At 53.9% G+C, this 16014-nt stretch overlaps 6 protein-coding genes across 6 annotated transcripts; 3 read left to right on the forward strand and 3 right to left on the reverse strand.

Annotated features, from left to right (window-relative positions):
* Positions 1 to 213: 213 nt before the first annotated feature.
* Positions 214 to 1618, reverse strand: J4E86_010662 (uncharacterized protein; the record flags this gene model as incomplete). The annotated part of the gene is made up of 2 exons (XM_051451158.1): positions 214 to 1475; positions 1528 to 1618. 2 exons carry the CDS (start codon positions 1616 to 1618, stop codon positions 214 to 216), a joined length of 1353 nt encoding a protein of 450 aa, XP_051297628.1.
* Positions 1619 to 2958: 1340 nt separating this feature from the next.
* On the forward strand, positions 2959 to 3636 carry SYB1 (SNAP receptor, synaptobrevin; the record flags this gene model as incomplete). Its single annotated transcript, XM_051451159.1, has 3 exons — positions 2959 to 3072; positions 3328 to 3559; positions 3614 to 3636. The coding sequence occupies 3 exons, from the start codon at positions 2959 to 2961 to the stop codon at positions 3634 to 3636; spliced, it is 369 nt and encodes a 122-aa protein (XP_051297629.1).
* A 2862-nt stretch (positions 3637 to 6498) lies between these two features.
* On the forward strand, positions 6499 to 9219 carry J4E86_010664 (uncharacterized protein; the record flags this gene model as incomplete). The annotated part of the gene is made up of 2 exons (XM_051451160.1): positions 6499 to 8862; positions 8926 to 9219. 2 exons carry the CDS (start codon positions 6499 to 6501, stop codon positions 9217 to 9219), a joined length of 2658 nt encoding a protein of 885 aa, XP_051297630.1.
* Positions 9220 to 11350: 2131 nt separating this feature from the next.
* Positions 11351 to 11974, reverse strand: J4E86_010665 (uncharacterized protein; the record flags this gene model as incomplete). Its single annotated transcript, XM_051451161.1, has 1 exon — positions 11351 to 11974. The coding sequence occupies one exon, from the start codon at positions 11972 to 11974 to the stop codon at positions 11351 to 11353; it is 624 nt and encodes a 207-aa protein (XP_051297631.1).
* A 373-nt stretch (positions 11975 to 12347) lies between these two features.
* J4E86_010666 (uncharacterized protein) lies at positions 12348 to 13602 on the forward strand (the record flags this gene model as incomplete). The annotated part of the gene is made up of 8 exons (XM_051451162.1): positions 12348 to 12380; positions 12457 to 12502; positions 12555 to 12614; positions 12671 to 12769; positions 12820 to 13013; positions 13065 to 13076; positions 13128 to 13445; positions 13501 to 13602. The coding sequence occupies 8 exons, from the start codon at positions 12348 to 12350 to the stop codon at positions 13600 to 13602; spliced, it is 864 nt and encodes a 287-aa protein (XP_051297632.1).
* Positions 13603 to 13896: 294 nt separating this feature from the next.
* On the reverse strand, positions 13897 to 15267 carry J4E86_010667 (uncharacterized protein; the record flags this gene model as incomplete). The annotated part of the gene is made up of 1 exon (XM_051451163.1): positions 13897 to 15267. One exon carries the CDS (start codon positions 15265 to 15267, stop codon positions 13897 to 13899), a length of 1371 nt encoding a protein of 456 aa, XP_051297633.1.
* Positions 15268 to 16014: the final 747 nt, after the last annotated feature.

Raw genomic sequence — 16014 nt, forward strand, 5'->3', positions numbered from 1 at the left:
TATGGCACAGAATGCTTCTTGACTTCCAAGGTTCACGAGTCAGAGTACACGTGCTTTGCGATTCTGATATAAATTACGTCAATATTGGCTATGATGTGACACGCGCCCGCAACCTGATCGCGCCCAAGGAAAATGACGATGAAGAACAACAAAAAGATCTAGTACAGTCCCAAGTGCGCGCGCTGATATACAAAATGAAGACGGGTATAACATCTATGACACCATCCACCAGGCGCCGACGACAATGGAAACCAACACGAGGATAGTCAGGATGCTAGCACCGGCCTTGTCGCCAGTGGTCACGACATCAAACTTGATGGGATCATCACTCTTATCGTCGTTGCCAGCATCGGGGTTGCTCTTGGAGATACCACCCTTCTCGGCAGTCGCAGGACCGCTGGTAGACGGGTAGAGCAGCGCCTGTACGACTTCCATGGCCGCCATCTGCTCACCAACACCGAAGCTGCCGTCGTTCACTCCATTTGTGGTCCACTTGAGCCCACAGGAAGTCTGTTGATCACCTCCGTTGCACTGCTTCGCCGCGGCCTGAGCGGATGCCTGGAGGTAAGGGTCAATCTGTTCGCGGGTCCAAGGTGCGACACTGGCTGTGTATGCCATGGAACGTGCAAGATAGGCCTTGAAGGAACGCTGGTCTACGTCACACTTGCCGTTGTTCTCGCAGGCGACTTCAGACATGACCTTGTCCTTGAAGAAAACGTCGATACCGTCAATGACACCCTGGACACGCGTCTTCCACTTTTCGTCCTGTGACACGTTCCACATGGCAGCAGCACCGGCCATGTGAATGCCAGCATTGTACGTCCACTGGATATGGTTGATGGTTGAGCAATTCTGCGTGTCGTCCGTTCCATCGTAGTAGTGGTAGTCCGGGCTCATAAGTCCTACCGAAAGTTCCCACTCCCAAGCCTTCTCAGCCCAGTCAGCGTAGGTTTGGTTACCGAGGTATTTGTAAAGTCGCGAGGCGATGTTGAAGAAACAACCGTTCGAAATGGTGTTCTTGTAGTTGTAACCTTGGTTGAAGCTGAAGATCTGCCACCTCAAACCACCACCGCAAGTCGACAAGTCCCAACGCTTGTATTGGGTGTTGAAGACGGCTTGTGCAAGCGACAGCCAAGAAGGCTTGCCATCGGGAAGATCAGGAAACTTGTTCTCTGCAGCCGTCATGGCGGCCATGCCCCAGAAAGCTTGGTCATCGTTTCCGAGCGTCTTGGTCTGGTTATCAGGCATGTAGTTGGCGTTCACTCCGATCTGGGCTTCTAGAGCCTGGGTGGTGATTTTGTTATACTGGTCATCACCGGTGTAGTACCAGTAGTCAACGAAGGCATTGAACATGGCGCCACATTCCCACCAGTAGTATGGATCTGGGAGATTGCCTGGTGTGTCGCCTGGGTTGTCACCGGTGTAGTACTTGCGCAAGTTCGCGGAGAGTGACTTGGCGGTCTGCTTGATGGAGTCTGTACATGTCAGTACGTATGCTTGCTGGCGTCGGACTTGAGGAAGTCGCACCTGGGGAGCTAATATCCAGGTCGACCGCGCCCACACTTGCGAACAGCAGGTTCGAGGCGCCAAGGGCGCCGAGGGCAGAGGTGAGCTTCATGTTGGGTCGGGTCTAGTCGGCAGTTGCAGCCAGGGTCCAGCGCCAGGCTTGGAGACACACTGCGCAGTGTCGCGAAAGGAGTAGTGTTAAAATGATCAAGCTTTCAGGCCAGCAGGCGGCTTGGCTCTGACGTGGGGTATCGTAGAGAGTGTCGGGTTGATTGACGGGTGGTATGAAAGGAGCGACGGGGATCAGGGGCGCGTACGGCACGGCGGTTGACACGGGATTAGAGGTGTCTATCGATTAGGAAGCGGTGCAGCGAGTGTGTTCGAAGAGAAGGGAACGGGAAACAGGAAGCTGGCGGTGGAGCAAGCGTTGCGCGAACTCCTGAGCGGCGAATGGGTAGCAGACACCGAGACTCAAGACATTGGACACGCGTCTTGGCGGCGATCAGACCCACTTGCCAGGTACGAACGGCGCCTGGCCTGCGTGAGGCCTGGGGATGCCTCTCGCCCTGATAGGCTAGGGACGCAGGCACACTCTATTGACGACAATGCACGATGCTTCTGCTGCATAATGTGTCTCGTTGACGAAGACGCCTGTCGCTTCTGTTTGCTGCGCAGAGACGCGGCGATGCGGGCGTCTGGCTGGGCGGCGACGACAGTGATGACGAAGCGCCAACTACACACTACGTTTAGTGTAATTGTCTTGTCAAAATCCGGTCCGTCTTTGTTCTCGTCGCAGGTCGTATTGCCGTGTTGCCACGCCGCAGCTGCGGACGGAAGTCTGGTAAGCAGTAAGATTGGCCTCGTAACAGCGAGGCTGAGATGACGGACCCGTCTTTACTTTCAAAGGCCATCGTCGACGGGCTGAGGACAGGCGGAATTTATCTTGTGAAGTTTTCGAGCGTGTAGACGGACCGATGACGGATCGTGCAGCACCTGTTGCCTCATAGGCAAAGTGTCGTAATGGCGAGGCTGGTGTTCATCACGTGCAGTGGCGCAGGCTGGGCAGCCCAGATCCAGATGGGGGCCGGAAGCAGGCACGGCAGCGATCGCATCAACTTGAATAGAATACCGTCATAACCGTTGGAAGATCAAATCCGCTGTTGACTCGACTGTGCACACTGCGCAGACATATTGGCATTCACAGATTAAAATTCCGTGTTGTTGCGCCAGGTTTCACGCAAACATCAGCCTCACTGCTCAAACGGAGCTGACACATTGCGCTCGTTCGCCATCCGGGCTGAGCGGACTCTTGGTCTTCCTCTGGGCAACCACACCACCATCTCCATCCTCCAGACACCACCTCACCACCCACACCTATCCATCACCACCACCTCTTGAAGCCTACGCAAGTCGCACGCTACCCGGAATTTCCAGCACACTCCATCTCCAACCATGTCGAGCCGCGAAGAGCCCCCGTATGATCCCTACATCCCCAGCGGCGGCGCCGGTGGCCAGCAGGGCGGACAGGGCCAGAATGGCAACCACCGCACAGCTGCGCTCCAAGCGGTATGTTGTCCTTTTTCTTCTACGTAAGGGTTCGAGCGCTGTATCGTTTGTCGCATCCTCGCAAGGCACCTATGGTCGAGCCGCAGTGGCCGGCAGAGAGCTTGCGTCAGCGATGCGATAATGACTACACTGCTTCACACCCTCGTTACAACTTTCCACTCGCTTTGCGCACATGTGCGAACATACATGCATGCGCAGAGGAGCGGTTCAAAGAAGCTTAAATCATGTGTGAGCTCGTGCTGACTCGTATGCCAGGAAATCGACAGCACCGTTGGTATCATGCGGGACAACATCAACAAGGTCTCAGAGCGAGGAGCCCGTCTAGACTCGCTACAGGACAAGACCGATAACCTCGCCGTGTCCGCCCAGGGCTTCCGAAGGGGCGCCAACCGTGTGCGCAAGCAGATGTGGTGGAAGGACATGAAGATGCGCATGTGCCTCATTGTGGGCATCATCATCCTGCTCATCGTCATTATCGTTCCTTCTGGTAAGCCGTCCCTCGTAGATAACTATTAGCTTCCTATGGCTAACACACACACAGTCGTTGCCACGCAAAAGAACTAAACCACACCCACGAGATACCACGAACCAGTACATTAATAATAGCGCGGATGGGGGAGGTTGCACAGCCATTGGGGGACGGAGGAGAATGGCTACGAGTTGCACTACGATCAACGACAGCGGTCTCACTGTAGGATGTGTGTCACGGCGAACACGGAGCGATGGATCAGATCTGTTTCTTGTCTTTCTTTGCATTCAGACGGTCGTGCTGTGCTGCACTCACGGATAAGCTCCTTTGCATGGAACGAATTCCGCCACCGCTACGAATATCCAACGAGAGCCCAGTTCCCCAGCATGGTCGTCAGACGAGCAAATGGAGTTTTATGCATTGTGAGTTGCTGTCTTGCATGTCTATAGTCAATTTACATCTTATGCCTTGATTGTGTACTGCTGCGTGAAAGAATGTAGGAGTGAATAGGGAGGTGGTTCATAATTTGAGAACAACCTGAAAGAGCTGCCACTTAAGCACCGTCCTTTTGACAATGGGTACAAACAGGGACTAGACTGATCACGCAGTATACTCGGTAAAGAGTGTTCCAACAACACTCTGTACAACGAGCACCGTCATCATATCCTATTCTTGAGCGGGGTGACTGCGGCAACCGCCGTACCACCCGACTAGATACGCCATTAGCTCATGGGGCTGGGGACATTCTCGATGAACACCAGCAATATATCCCAGATACATCAGATCTTTCCAGGAATAGTTGGATAGATTAAGGTCTGTGGCACTCGCCTGCTGACATTTAAACTCGGCCTTGAGTAAACCATTGATCTTGTATCAGGCCAACCACACACACACGGCTATGTCGGTAGGCGATCTCCTTGCTATAGGCCGACTGAGCTCCGATCCGGCATTTCCATGCCGAGTTCACCGTCACGCTGCTTTGCGACGTCCTTGTTCAAGAGCAATATGCGTAAGGCGCTCTACACTATAATTCTCGAGGTTGAACTCATGTACGCCACTATGCGCCGCGTGAAAACAAACGCACTCCCTTAAACAATATTTAAAGCCCGTCAGATGGTATTTGAGCAGTTCACTCTCACGTCCTTGTGTCATCTTCCCGTACCTTTGGCTACTCTTCCAACTCCTCGCCTCCCCACGCGTGAAGCACATCTCCGTCTTTCTGATTTAGACGTAGACTTCGCAGGAACAACCAGTCTCGTGCACACATCAAGATAACGCAAATCGACTTACCTCCAATGGCGAACTGTACAAGCGGTCTCAGCCTTGCACGAGAAGGCCAATCGAATTGCGACAACGTCCAGGGAACCTGTGCATACGCTCTCTGCTCCGATCCCTTTAACTCGGCACAATGTTACGGTCTAGACACTCGTCTCGGTCTACAAACCAACTACCCGTCTTACTCCTACAACTGCTACACCAACTGTCCTGTGGCATGGGATCCTGAATATCCTCTTGCGCAGGGAAACACTGCATTGTAAGCTCTGCCATTCGACTACATACCCTGATCAAATCAAAAGCCACCTGAGCAGCATCCATTCGCCAGCCTTCCTAGTTCGAAATCGCATTAACACGACGAACAGTTGTTGCGACGACCCTGGAATGGTGGTCGTGTGTCGACCCAACTGTACCTGTACCGATGTCGACGACGTCGCTCCATCATCGCCACCGCTTTCGTCACTAGCGCCTTCTACGTCACCAGCGAGCTCCTCGGTGGCCGACTCGACCACGACATCTACAACCGATGTCCCGACGACTGGAACAGATATAGCCTTGCCTTCTAGTACTGGTCCGTCTGCGGGCTCCAGAGCAGGCGTAAGTGTAGGTGTGGTTCTGGGAGTAGCGGCGCTTTTGGGGTTGGGTCTTGCGTAGACGATGCAGATGCGCGGTTGATATGTCCCAGGGTTTGCCAATAGGAGGAAATGAGGTGAATGTAATACTCATGGCATGTGGGTGTGTAGTCAAGGAATGTAAGTAGGGTCAGAGGATGTTTTTGCAGCGATGGGTAGTTATGAGCTGGACGGTAGACAGGTACATGCGGGGGCTGCAGGTGGCCACTAAAGTAGATGCGATGACGATTATTTGCTATTTCATCCGTTTTCGCCCCATTTGAACATTCATGAGATTGTCGAAAAACATTCTCTAAATGTTTCCGGATGTCACCTGAGTAGGTATGATTTGGTCACTGTTCCGGTAGTGGCTGCAGTTTCTGGATTCGGAGTGAGGATTGTGTGCATCCATTGGGGTGTAAGACGTCAATTGGAATTAGAGATACCTGAGCAGGTTTGCTGTTATCCGGGACTATAATGTCACTCCATGTGGTTGACATTTGAACGCAACGCGACCTTACCCGTTCGGGACTAGACTTTCAGATCTCTAGTGTCACTACCACAATCTTTTGTACTTCGCATGATACAATGGATTCAAGTAACAGATAATGGTTCTAGTATACGTTAGAAATAGGGCGCCTAATCTTTCCCGTGAGCCTAGTGCTAGGTCCTCACAAGTTAGTAGTGTCCACAATGCTGTGGGTTGGGCGGCGCAGGATGGGCAAGCTGGGAAAGGGCCTTTTGTCTTGTCGAGAAAATTTGCCTCAACAGCAGCTCGAAGCGCGCAGGCATGCAGGAATGATGCCTGAAAAGTCTGATCTGCGGCTGCCGTTCTCCATGCGTGCAAAGTTAGGTAGCTGTCTCCGGCGGCGCTAGGAAAGTTCCCTTGTGGTCTGGGGAAGCAGCGATAACGGCGCAGCGAAATTTGTTGCTTCCGCGTCATATCTCGAGACCCGTTTGGTCCCTCACGGCTCCACAGTCTAGTCACCGCAGCAATTCGCGTTGGATTAAGTCGCCCAGGGCCCGAGCAGCGACTGCGACTGCTTCTGCTTCTTGGGAGCGACACTCACCATGCAGAGCTTTGTACGAGCCGGCCGTGTGGCTGCCCGATCCTCCTCCCGCGTCCTCGCCCGCCAGACGCCGCGAGCCCTCCCGCGAGCCCTCGTCGCTAGCACGACCCCGAGCCGCCTGTACACGACGTCCAAGGATGGCCGCAACTCGTCCATCTACGCCGCCTTCCTCAACCTGCTGGCCAGCTCCAGCTCCCGCCGCGAAGTCGACCAGTACCTCGGCCAGTTCCGCTCCGTCTCGCCGCACCAGTTCGCCGTCGTCAAGGTCGGAGGCGCCATCCTCACCGACCACCTTGAGGAGCTATGCTTTGCCCTCCAGCAGCTTCACGCCATCGGCCTGTACCCCATCATCGTCCATGGCGCCGGCCCGCAGATGAACCAGCTGCTGCTCGACTCGGGTGTCGAGCCCGACTTCATTGACGGCATACGCGTGACGGACAAGAAGACGCTGGGCATTGCGCGCAAGCTGTTCCTCGAGGCAAACATGGACCTGGTCATGACGCTGAAGAGGGATTGGGGCGTGCCCGCGCGGCCCATCACCGCGGGTGCTCTGCAGGCCGACTACCTTGACAAGGAGAAGTGGAAGTACGTCGGAAACATCACCACCGTCAACAAGAGGCAGATCATGGATGCGCTGGAGAACAAGGAGCTGCCCATCCTGTGCTCCATGGGCGAGACGCTCGACGGCCAGATCCTCAACATCAACGCCGACGTAGCTGCCGCAGCTCTGGCGCGCGAGTTCCAGCCCCTCAAGGTCATCTACCTCTCTGAGAAGGGAGGACTCTTCAACGCCGAGTCTAAGCTCATCCCCCACATCAACCTGGAGGGCGAGTACGACACCTACATGAAGCAATCGTGGGTTAGATACGGCACGAAGCTTAAGATAGTGGAGGCCAAGAAGCTCCTGGACGGTCTCCCGCGCACGTCGAGTGTAGCCATCACCCACCCCTCGAACCTCGGCAAGGAGCTGTTCACCCACACCGGAAGCGGCACTCTTATCCGCAACGGCGGCAGTGTGAAGGAGACCAGCAAGTTCGAGGATTTGGATGTCCCTGCTCTGCAAGAGGCTATCACCAAGAGCAAAGCCGCAGACGCTGCCGACGCTGTCAACAGATATATCCAGAATCTCAAGTCGCGGCCATTCGAGGTCTTCCATGATGATTCCATGGGCGTCGTTGCCGTCGTTTACCCACCGACTGCCGACGGTGAGTTCGCACAGCTTTCGCACTTCAGCATGACCAAGGATGCCTTCCTGAACAACCTGAACGACTTGGTCTTCCAGCGCATGAAGCAAAAGTACCCTAAGATGTACTGGATTGTAGACTACCAGTCGCAAAACTACGTCAAATGGCACCTGGAGAAGACGGATGGCTTCCTCCGCCGCGAGAAGGAAGTCTTCTGCTGGTGGGGTGCGGCTGAGTCTTCCGAGATCTTCTCGCTCCTCGAGAACTACCAGAAGCAAGGTCGCAGCATGCTCAAGGACAGCTTAGATGCTCAGTTCCGACGGGCGGCCGACTTTGTTGCCAGTTTGAAGCAGGGCCAGCAGACGCGGGGCTACGCGACCATTGCTGGCCAATCTGCAAGGCCTCAACTTAGACAGAACAGGACTCTTCCTGCGTTGTCCCGAGGCTTCGCTACCACTGCATCGCGCTCAATGGATACCACTAACCCCAACCCACCATACGGTATCAAGCACAAGCACAGGGACTACCCTGCCAAGGTTGCACTGATTGGTGCGCGAGGCTACACAGGGCAAGCTCTTATCGAGCTGCTTAACAAGCACCCCAACATGGACCTGCGTCATGTATCATCACGTGAGCTCAACGGCAAGAAGCTTGAAGGCTACTCCAAGCGACAGATCACTTACGAGAACCTGTCACCCGAGGATGTGAAGAAGATGGCCGAGAACGGTGAGGTCGACTGCTGGGTCATGGCCCTGCCCAACGGCGTGTGCAAGCCCTTCGTCGATGCCATCAACGAGAGCGGCAAGGAAACTCTCATTGTCGATCTGAGTGCCGACTACCGTTTCGACGAGAGCTGGACATACGGCCTACCAGAGACCGTTGACCGCGCCAAGATCTCCGACGCTACACGCATCGCCAACCCTGGATGCTACGCCACAGCTGCTCAACTCGGCATTGCGCCTCTGCTTGAGTTTATCGGCGGTCAGCCAACCGTCTTCGGTGTCTCTGGCTACTCGGGAGCCGGCACCAAGCCCAGCCCCAAGAACGACGTCAAGAACCTCGAAAACAACCTCATCCCCTACAGCTTGACAGACCACATCCACGAGAAGGAAATCTCACGACAGCTAGGCACTGAGGTTGCTTTCATCCCCCACGTTGCAGTCTGGTTCCAGGGTATCCACGTAAGTCCCCTCTTTCCTCTCACCTCAACAATCCTGATCGCGTTACTAACAACACCCCACCAGCACACCATCTCCATTCCCCTCAACCGCACAATGACATCCCGCGACATCCGCAACCTCTATCAGGACCGCTACGCCGGCGAGAAGCTCGTCAAGATTGTCGGCGAGTCCCCGCTTGTCAAGAACATCTCTGGCAAGCACGGCGTCGAAATCGGTGGATTTGCCGTCCACAGCTCGGGCAAGCGCGTCGTCGTCAATGCTACGATTGATAACTTGCTCAAGGGTGCTGCGACGCAGTGCTTGCAGAACATGAATTTGGCGCTCGGTTACGGTGAATATGATGGTATTCCGTACTAGGCGTATGGACGTCTTGCACAATGGGAGTGGGCGGATGGGTGTTGGTGGGTTGGATTGGAGGATTGACGGATTGGTGGATTTGGGGCATTGGTAGGAATGAGGAACAGCATCATGGTTTCTTAACATGGAAAATAAGGAACTATTGGCGCATTTCGTACGTGTGTGTATACGCTAGACAGGACTTCTTTTTAAGAGAGTTGAGAACTTGTAGATATATCCAATTGCAGAGCGTGTGTTCAAAAGTGGGCTTTTTTTCTTCTTGACTTTGTCTGTTCGCCTGCAAGTTTGGGTACTGGACATCCCAGTCTTTCGTCAACTAAACGCAATCTCACCTTGAGAAAGACGCATTGTTTGGCCGCCTACGGGGTCGTATGTAAGGTGTAGGGTAAGTCGTCATGTTCATGTTTGGTCTCGAGGAAAGGAGTTCATCATGGTTTTGCATGGGAGACTTTGGGGGGAAAGCCTTGGCACACGCCCTACCACTTACTCTCAGGCAGTCTCATCACAGCGATATCATTCAAATGTCACGATAAGAGATAACTCTAAGATACGAGTCAAAAGGTGTTGAGGATGCTCTTGTATTACTAGGAGACCTGTTCAGAAGGATATATCATCCACATATGTTCGGGGCTGGAAGCAGATGGGCCAGCGACGACAAGGTCCACATGCAGGCACCGCCAAACTCTCATGCATCCAACGAATACCGCCTCCCCACTGGTCTCTTAGACTCGAACGCCCCTCACCTACATTGTTGGACGCTCATATTGACTTCGACACTAGACACACCTCCACCCCAATCCGGAAGTGTGCAAAAGTGCACCAAGGCCATACAGGTCGTGCGAATCCCTGTCTGTTCTCACAAATCGAGTCTCTCCAAACAACTTGCGAGCAGGGGGGACGATTGCTCTAGAAGAGCAAGCAAGCGAGGGGGCGTAGTGGTGGAAGCCAGAGCCCGGGGGGTGTCAGGCGGGAGAAGGCTTGGCGGCCCGCACTGTATATACTCGCACCGCCCACTACCCACCTCCGGCCCTCTTCCTGCCTCTTCCTCCCCACTACCCCTCTCCGCATAACCATCCCATAACATCTCTTCTTGGTCGAGGAAGCAACTTGGAGGACTTGAGAAGGCTTTGCACATTGCTTTGAACTCTCTTCTCGCTTTTCCCACAACACTGGCTGCATCGAGGCATCACCATGCCGTCGTCGCCGTCGCCAGCACAACAGTCCGCTCGCCAGGCACCAGCCATGCCAGGTCAGAAGCAAGAAGGGAACGAGTATCGTCAGACGACATACCACAATGGACGCAATATCCAGATCGAGGAATCTCGTCGTCGCTCCTGGGCACTCCGCAAGATCGACTCTCCAGTCCAGGCATATACCGACTTCGTCTTGTACCCCATTGAGAACGAGCATACATATCTTCAAAGCCGTCTTCAGCAGGTCGAGCAATCTCACCCCGCACCGAGAGGTTTGGCCGTAGGACCCGGTGAGAGACACGTGACACACGTGACTTCTGCCAAGCACACGTCGAAAGGAGGATCGAAGCCAGTGGTCCTTCATGGCTCGGCAAAGTCGAGCCAGAACTTGCCGTTAGAGTCGAAGGGGGCTTTACACTCCTCAACGGAGCTAACGCCTCCTCCCACACCTAGGCTAGGCCGGTTGCCGACGCCTGATCTTGATGAACTGGACGAGGAGGCACGCTTTTGCGATTGTGGCGGAGAATCGTATGTTACTAAGCGTTGTGCTGGATGTGGCTTGGAGGTCAATTACTGGTCGACATGATCTCCTACTTGACGAGGTTTTCCGGTCTCTCCTTTTCGTGATGGTCGCCTTGGGTCTGGTATCACGGTTCTTTGCTTTAACCCTTTCTCTTATCTCTGAAGCTGATTTGTGTGTGCCGACGAAGGCCCACATGCGGCGAGCGAGCACTGCTAGTTCTCCATGCTTACGCAGCCGTAGTTACTTTCTCGACGTCCTTTCTTACGACTGCGGTGGCGTTTGGCGTTTGGTTTCCTTTGGCAAGGAATGTTGACATTATCCGACTCTTCGCCACACTCCATGCGTAGCAATGACAATGCTACCCCAAACTGATTGCTCCTGACCTAAACGTCTAAAATAGCCTAGGACGAGAAGATCATTCCTGCGGCCGTTCGCTCTCTACGACAAAGTATTTGCCAGACTTGCGTTCTGCCGAGCCCAGAACATCCCAATCCTCCACATCTCTCGCATCCACAGGCGTAGGATCTCGTTGTAGCCGCTTGTGATGCTGTCCTATAACCTTCTCTTTATCCAAAGCATCCCTCAGCGTCTCCAACGTGATTGTCTGCTCTTGTTCTGCAGCCATCGTTTCGTCCCGTATAGCCCGCAACGGCTTCACACCTATTGTATCCACTTCCTGGATCTTGCCCACAAAGTGTAATTGCGCTGCTAGTGTGTCTAGCATCTTCTGTTCTTGTTCGGGCGTTTCGGGTGGCGGAAGGGCTGATAGGCGGAGGAGATGGTGTAGTTGCTGGGAAGTGAACTGGGGGGCGTCGGGAGCGCGCGTCTTTGGTGGTAGTAGAGACTCGACGGACCAGGTGGGCTTTGCTAGAAGCTCTTCGAGTTCGTCGGGATGGATGCCTATCTTCTTCGGTGCCGGCTTTTCCTCATTCCACAGATCCTCGTATCTTCGTACATGTGATGGCATGTATGAGCGTATTTGCAGGTATTGTAAAGGCTTGCAAAACGTCGTGAACGCAAACGCGCGACGTGCCGCCATGATGGATGTGATGCGCGAGGCGGGGTAGAACGTTTGTCGGGGCGGAACAAGATTTTCGTTGTAGACCGTGTGATACTTCAGCGCATCGATATAACGGCGATCTTGCTCTTCTATCGCGAGACCCGAGCGACGCTGCTGTGAATGTAAAGTCGTGAAGCTCGAGGCGGTTGCAAACACTAGTGCGGATGCAGTAACGCCGCCGCCGAGGTCACAGCCCTCGCATGGACCAACGTGGGTCGTCATCGCATTGAGACAGCAAGTGCAGCCACCTGTCTCGACCAAAGTTTCAACATAACGTCTGCCTGCGCAGTCACATACTCTATTCATCCCCTCTCCACGTCGTATACCACCAACTCTAGAAAATTCAGCGAATATGGCCGGCGATCCACGAGCGCTGCTGCGACAGGTGGGGCCTACACTCACGACCCAGCCACACAGCAGATAACTGATATCGAGGTGGACAGGCAGAAACTTCATTGCAGAAGGCAGGCGGTGGCTTCAGTTTCTTCAGTAATAAGGCAGACAAGTGTATGGTACAGACAGCGGCATATGTGCTCTTTTTGGCTGACGCACGTGATAGATGAGGCAGCCGCAGAGCAGTTTATCGCTGCAGCAAATGCGTTCCGCATGCAGAAAATGGGTATGGGCAGATGCATCTTGCAACACAACGTGATGTTGAAGGTTAACGAACTCCAGGCAAGGAGGCAGGCGAGGCTTTCGAAAAGGCAGCATCAGTACAACGTCAGCACCTGAACGAACCTGATGACGAAGCAAACACGCTCACAGACGCCTTCAGTATGCTTCTACTCTCACGTTGGATTCAGTTTCAACTAACGCGACATCAGAGGCCTACCGCAAAGATGACCCAGAAGCCGCAGCGAGGTGTTTAGACAAAGCCATTGCGCATTACTGCGCCAAAGGCAACTTCCGCCGCGCAGCCACTCACAAGCAGAACCTTGCCGAGCTCTACGAAGTCGAGCTTGGTGACAACGCCCGAGCCGGAGCCGCCTACGAGGAAGCGGCTGGCTGGTACGAGAGCGTAAGTACTGTATCATAATATACTCTGGACTACATGCTAACCTATCTCTAGGACAACGCCGAAGTAATTCACCCAACACCCAACTTTTTGGCAAAAACTAACCAACCCTCACAGGCACTCGCCAATAAGCTTTGGCTCAAGACTGCTGATCTCGTCGCCCTAGAAGGCAAAGACTACTACAAAGCCATCGAGCTTTACGAGAAGGTCGCAAAGACCTCGATCTCCAACAACCTCATGCGCTGGTCTGTCAAGGAATACCTTCTCAAAGCTGGTATCTGCCAGCTATGCACAGGCGACCAGGTTGGCGTCAACACTGCGCTTGACAGGTACAGGGAGCTAGATCCAAGCTTCCAGCAGCAGAGGGAGCACGCGCTACTTGTTGATCTGGCAGGTGCGGTGCAGGAAGGCGACCAGGAGATGTTTGCCGATAAGGTATGTTTTCCCAAGAATTACGCTTTCCAAGAATGCGTTTATTGACGCGTGATAGCTGTTCCAATTCGACCAGCTGAGCAAGCTCGACAAGTGGAAGACTACGCTTCTGTTGCGGGTCAAGAACACGATTGAAGAGGGAGGCGAGGACTTCTCGTAGAAGCCGATTATTAGGAAGGGTTTCTGCTCTACACTGCGCTCTAATTTGCTTTTGTGTTCGGTATAGACATTGTGTCTTTGGATCCTACAATAGAATGAGATCTCACAACATCACCGTATGCAGCATAATGATGGCGATGTCTGTATCAATTCGTTCATTTCCTATTCAAAATTTACACGTGCTAGTGTGAAGTACCCGCTCCGCTGGGAAACAAGGCTATTATACATGGAATATGTCGTAAAGATCGTTGCGCTGCAAGAACATACAAACTCAATACTCCTATGAAGCCATCGCTTACAACTCCATGTTCTCAACAAGAGGCTGAAGGCGCTCCTTGAGGTCCTCGACGGTGAGCTCCTCACCCTTCCAGAAGACCTGCTCGCCACCAGCGGTCTTGGGTGGGATCAAGACGTTGGAGACGACCTGAATCACGCCATCGCTAGCAACGCCGTCGTGGACAGTGACGCGCGAAAAGCCGTTGATTCTAATCTCAACAAAAGGTCCGTAGCGGCCAACGTCCACAGCAAGGTTCTTGCCGCAAAGAGCAGTGGGCATGTCGTAGTGGTAGCCTCCCGGACGCTCCTGAACAGAGTCTTTGTCATCCTTCTTACGTCCATCGTAGAACGCATCGGAGTAAAGCGTCTCATCAACAACGATGTGGTACTTTAGCAGAGCCTTGAGGTACTTCTCGCCGTACTTTGAGAACAAGAAAGCATTGGCGCGCGCACCAAGTTTCTGGAACGCAAAGTTGTTGGGGGCGAAGAAAGTACCGCCGTTGTGCTCGTACTCTGTGCTGTTCATCTTGTCGAACAGACCGGTCTTTCCTAGACCCAGCTCGAGCGTGCTGAACTCGCCGGGGAGCAGGTCGATGATGGAGGCGACGTTGGGGGGAGGCACGAGGATGGAGTCGACGCCGTGGACGACGCCGTTGGTGCCGAAGATGTTGACGGCTACGAGGCGGCTGTAGAAGTTGATCGCGGGGCCCTTGAGTGTAACGCGGACGGTCAGGCGCTGCGAGTGGCCTAGAAGCTTGCTGGGTGCGTAGAGAGTTGGGATGGTGTAGGTCTTGAGTACGCGGCCAGCAGGGTACAAGTCGTCGGTGACGTGGTACAGGAGGATGTCCTTCAGAACCTCCTTGGAAGGCTTGTGGTGGTGCTCAGGGATCTTCTCAAAAGCCTCGTCTGTGGGGGCGAAAACGGTGTAGTTTGCCTTGGTGCTGTTGAGTGCCTCGACGATGTCGTCAAACTCGTTGATCCACTTTGCGAGCTTTGTAGTGTATTTGCTCTCGTTGATGAGCTCGTAGACTGTGCGGTTTGGCTTCTGGTCGTGCGGAGGGTGGTGAGGCTTGCCGTGATGTGGCGGCCCATCGTGGCCGTGATGAGGGTCTTCAAAGTCAACGACACTGTCGTCGAATTGGTTTCCCTCTAACCACGACTCAACGTCGGCGCCAGCATGATGGATCTTGCTGTAAACATCCTTGGCACCGTCCTTGACCTTTCTGAACGCATCGTCAAGCACGCTCTGGGCGTTGTCGAAAACATTGTGAGCGCCATCGACAAGCTGCTTTCCAGACTTCTCGATGTTGATGTTGGAGAAGACTTCCGGTTCGGTAATGACAAATGCAGTCGCCAGAGGCAAGACTGGTACAACGCGTGAGAACCGCATGGTGACCTAGTGAGTGATGGGGAATCGGGGGATGGGGAAAAGTTGGTAGACGAACACAGGTAAGATGTAGCTAGGCAGCGAAGCTAAAGAGTAAGCCGAGTCGATTACAACACCACTGCGTGGCGACGTTATTGGGGGGCGGAGCGTCGGTAAGTGACCCGCTTGTTTGGGTGTCGGACTACAAGGCGGACGAATTCAACGAACCAGAATTGTGCCGGAGGGGATAGAAGAAGATGCTGCTGCAATGCTTGGACAATTTTGCTTTCGTATTCACTCGTATACCTAGGTACAAACACCCAGCCTCGAGGTATACGTCTGACACACTGTCGAGGCCGCGAGGCTGCGTGCTGTACGTACCAAGCTGTCAAGGACGCGTCAGTCGATCTTCCCCGCGTTTCCACGGCGGAGGCGGATGTGCTGGATGGCGACGACGTGACTACGTCATGATCACCGATCCATCTCACCACCCGAAACTTTGAGTGTTTCGTAGCCTTCAACCGGGTAAGTCTGCGATCTGAGATCCAGTCTTTGGGATGCTCTAGCGGATGTGTATACACTTCCGCTGGGAATCTCCAACATTCAATCCGCATGGGATGCTTGGGGTGTCTGGCTCATCACGTGATGACGCGCTTTCGGCGAAACAATGTACCGGAGGGGTTTCGTCATCGACCCATCAATAGCACAAACACATCAGGGCTACTTGCTTCCGGCTAATGCTACAACGCAGGTTCGTCACCATGCGTTATT

This window comes from Alternaria arbusti (genome assembly GCF_024043155.1).
Source record: "Alternaria arbusti strain BMP 1465 chromosome Unknown scaffold_24, whole genome shotgun sequence".
NCBI classification, from domain to species: Eukaryota; Fungi; Ascomycota; class Dothideomycetes; order Pleosporales; family Pleosporaceae; genus Alternaria; species Alternaria arbusti.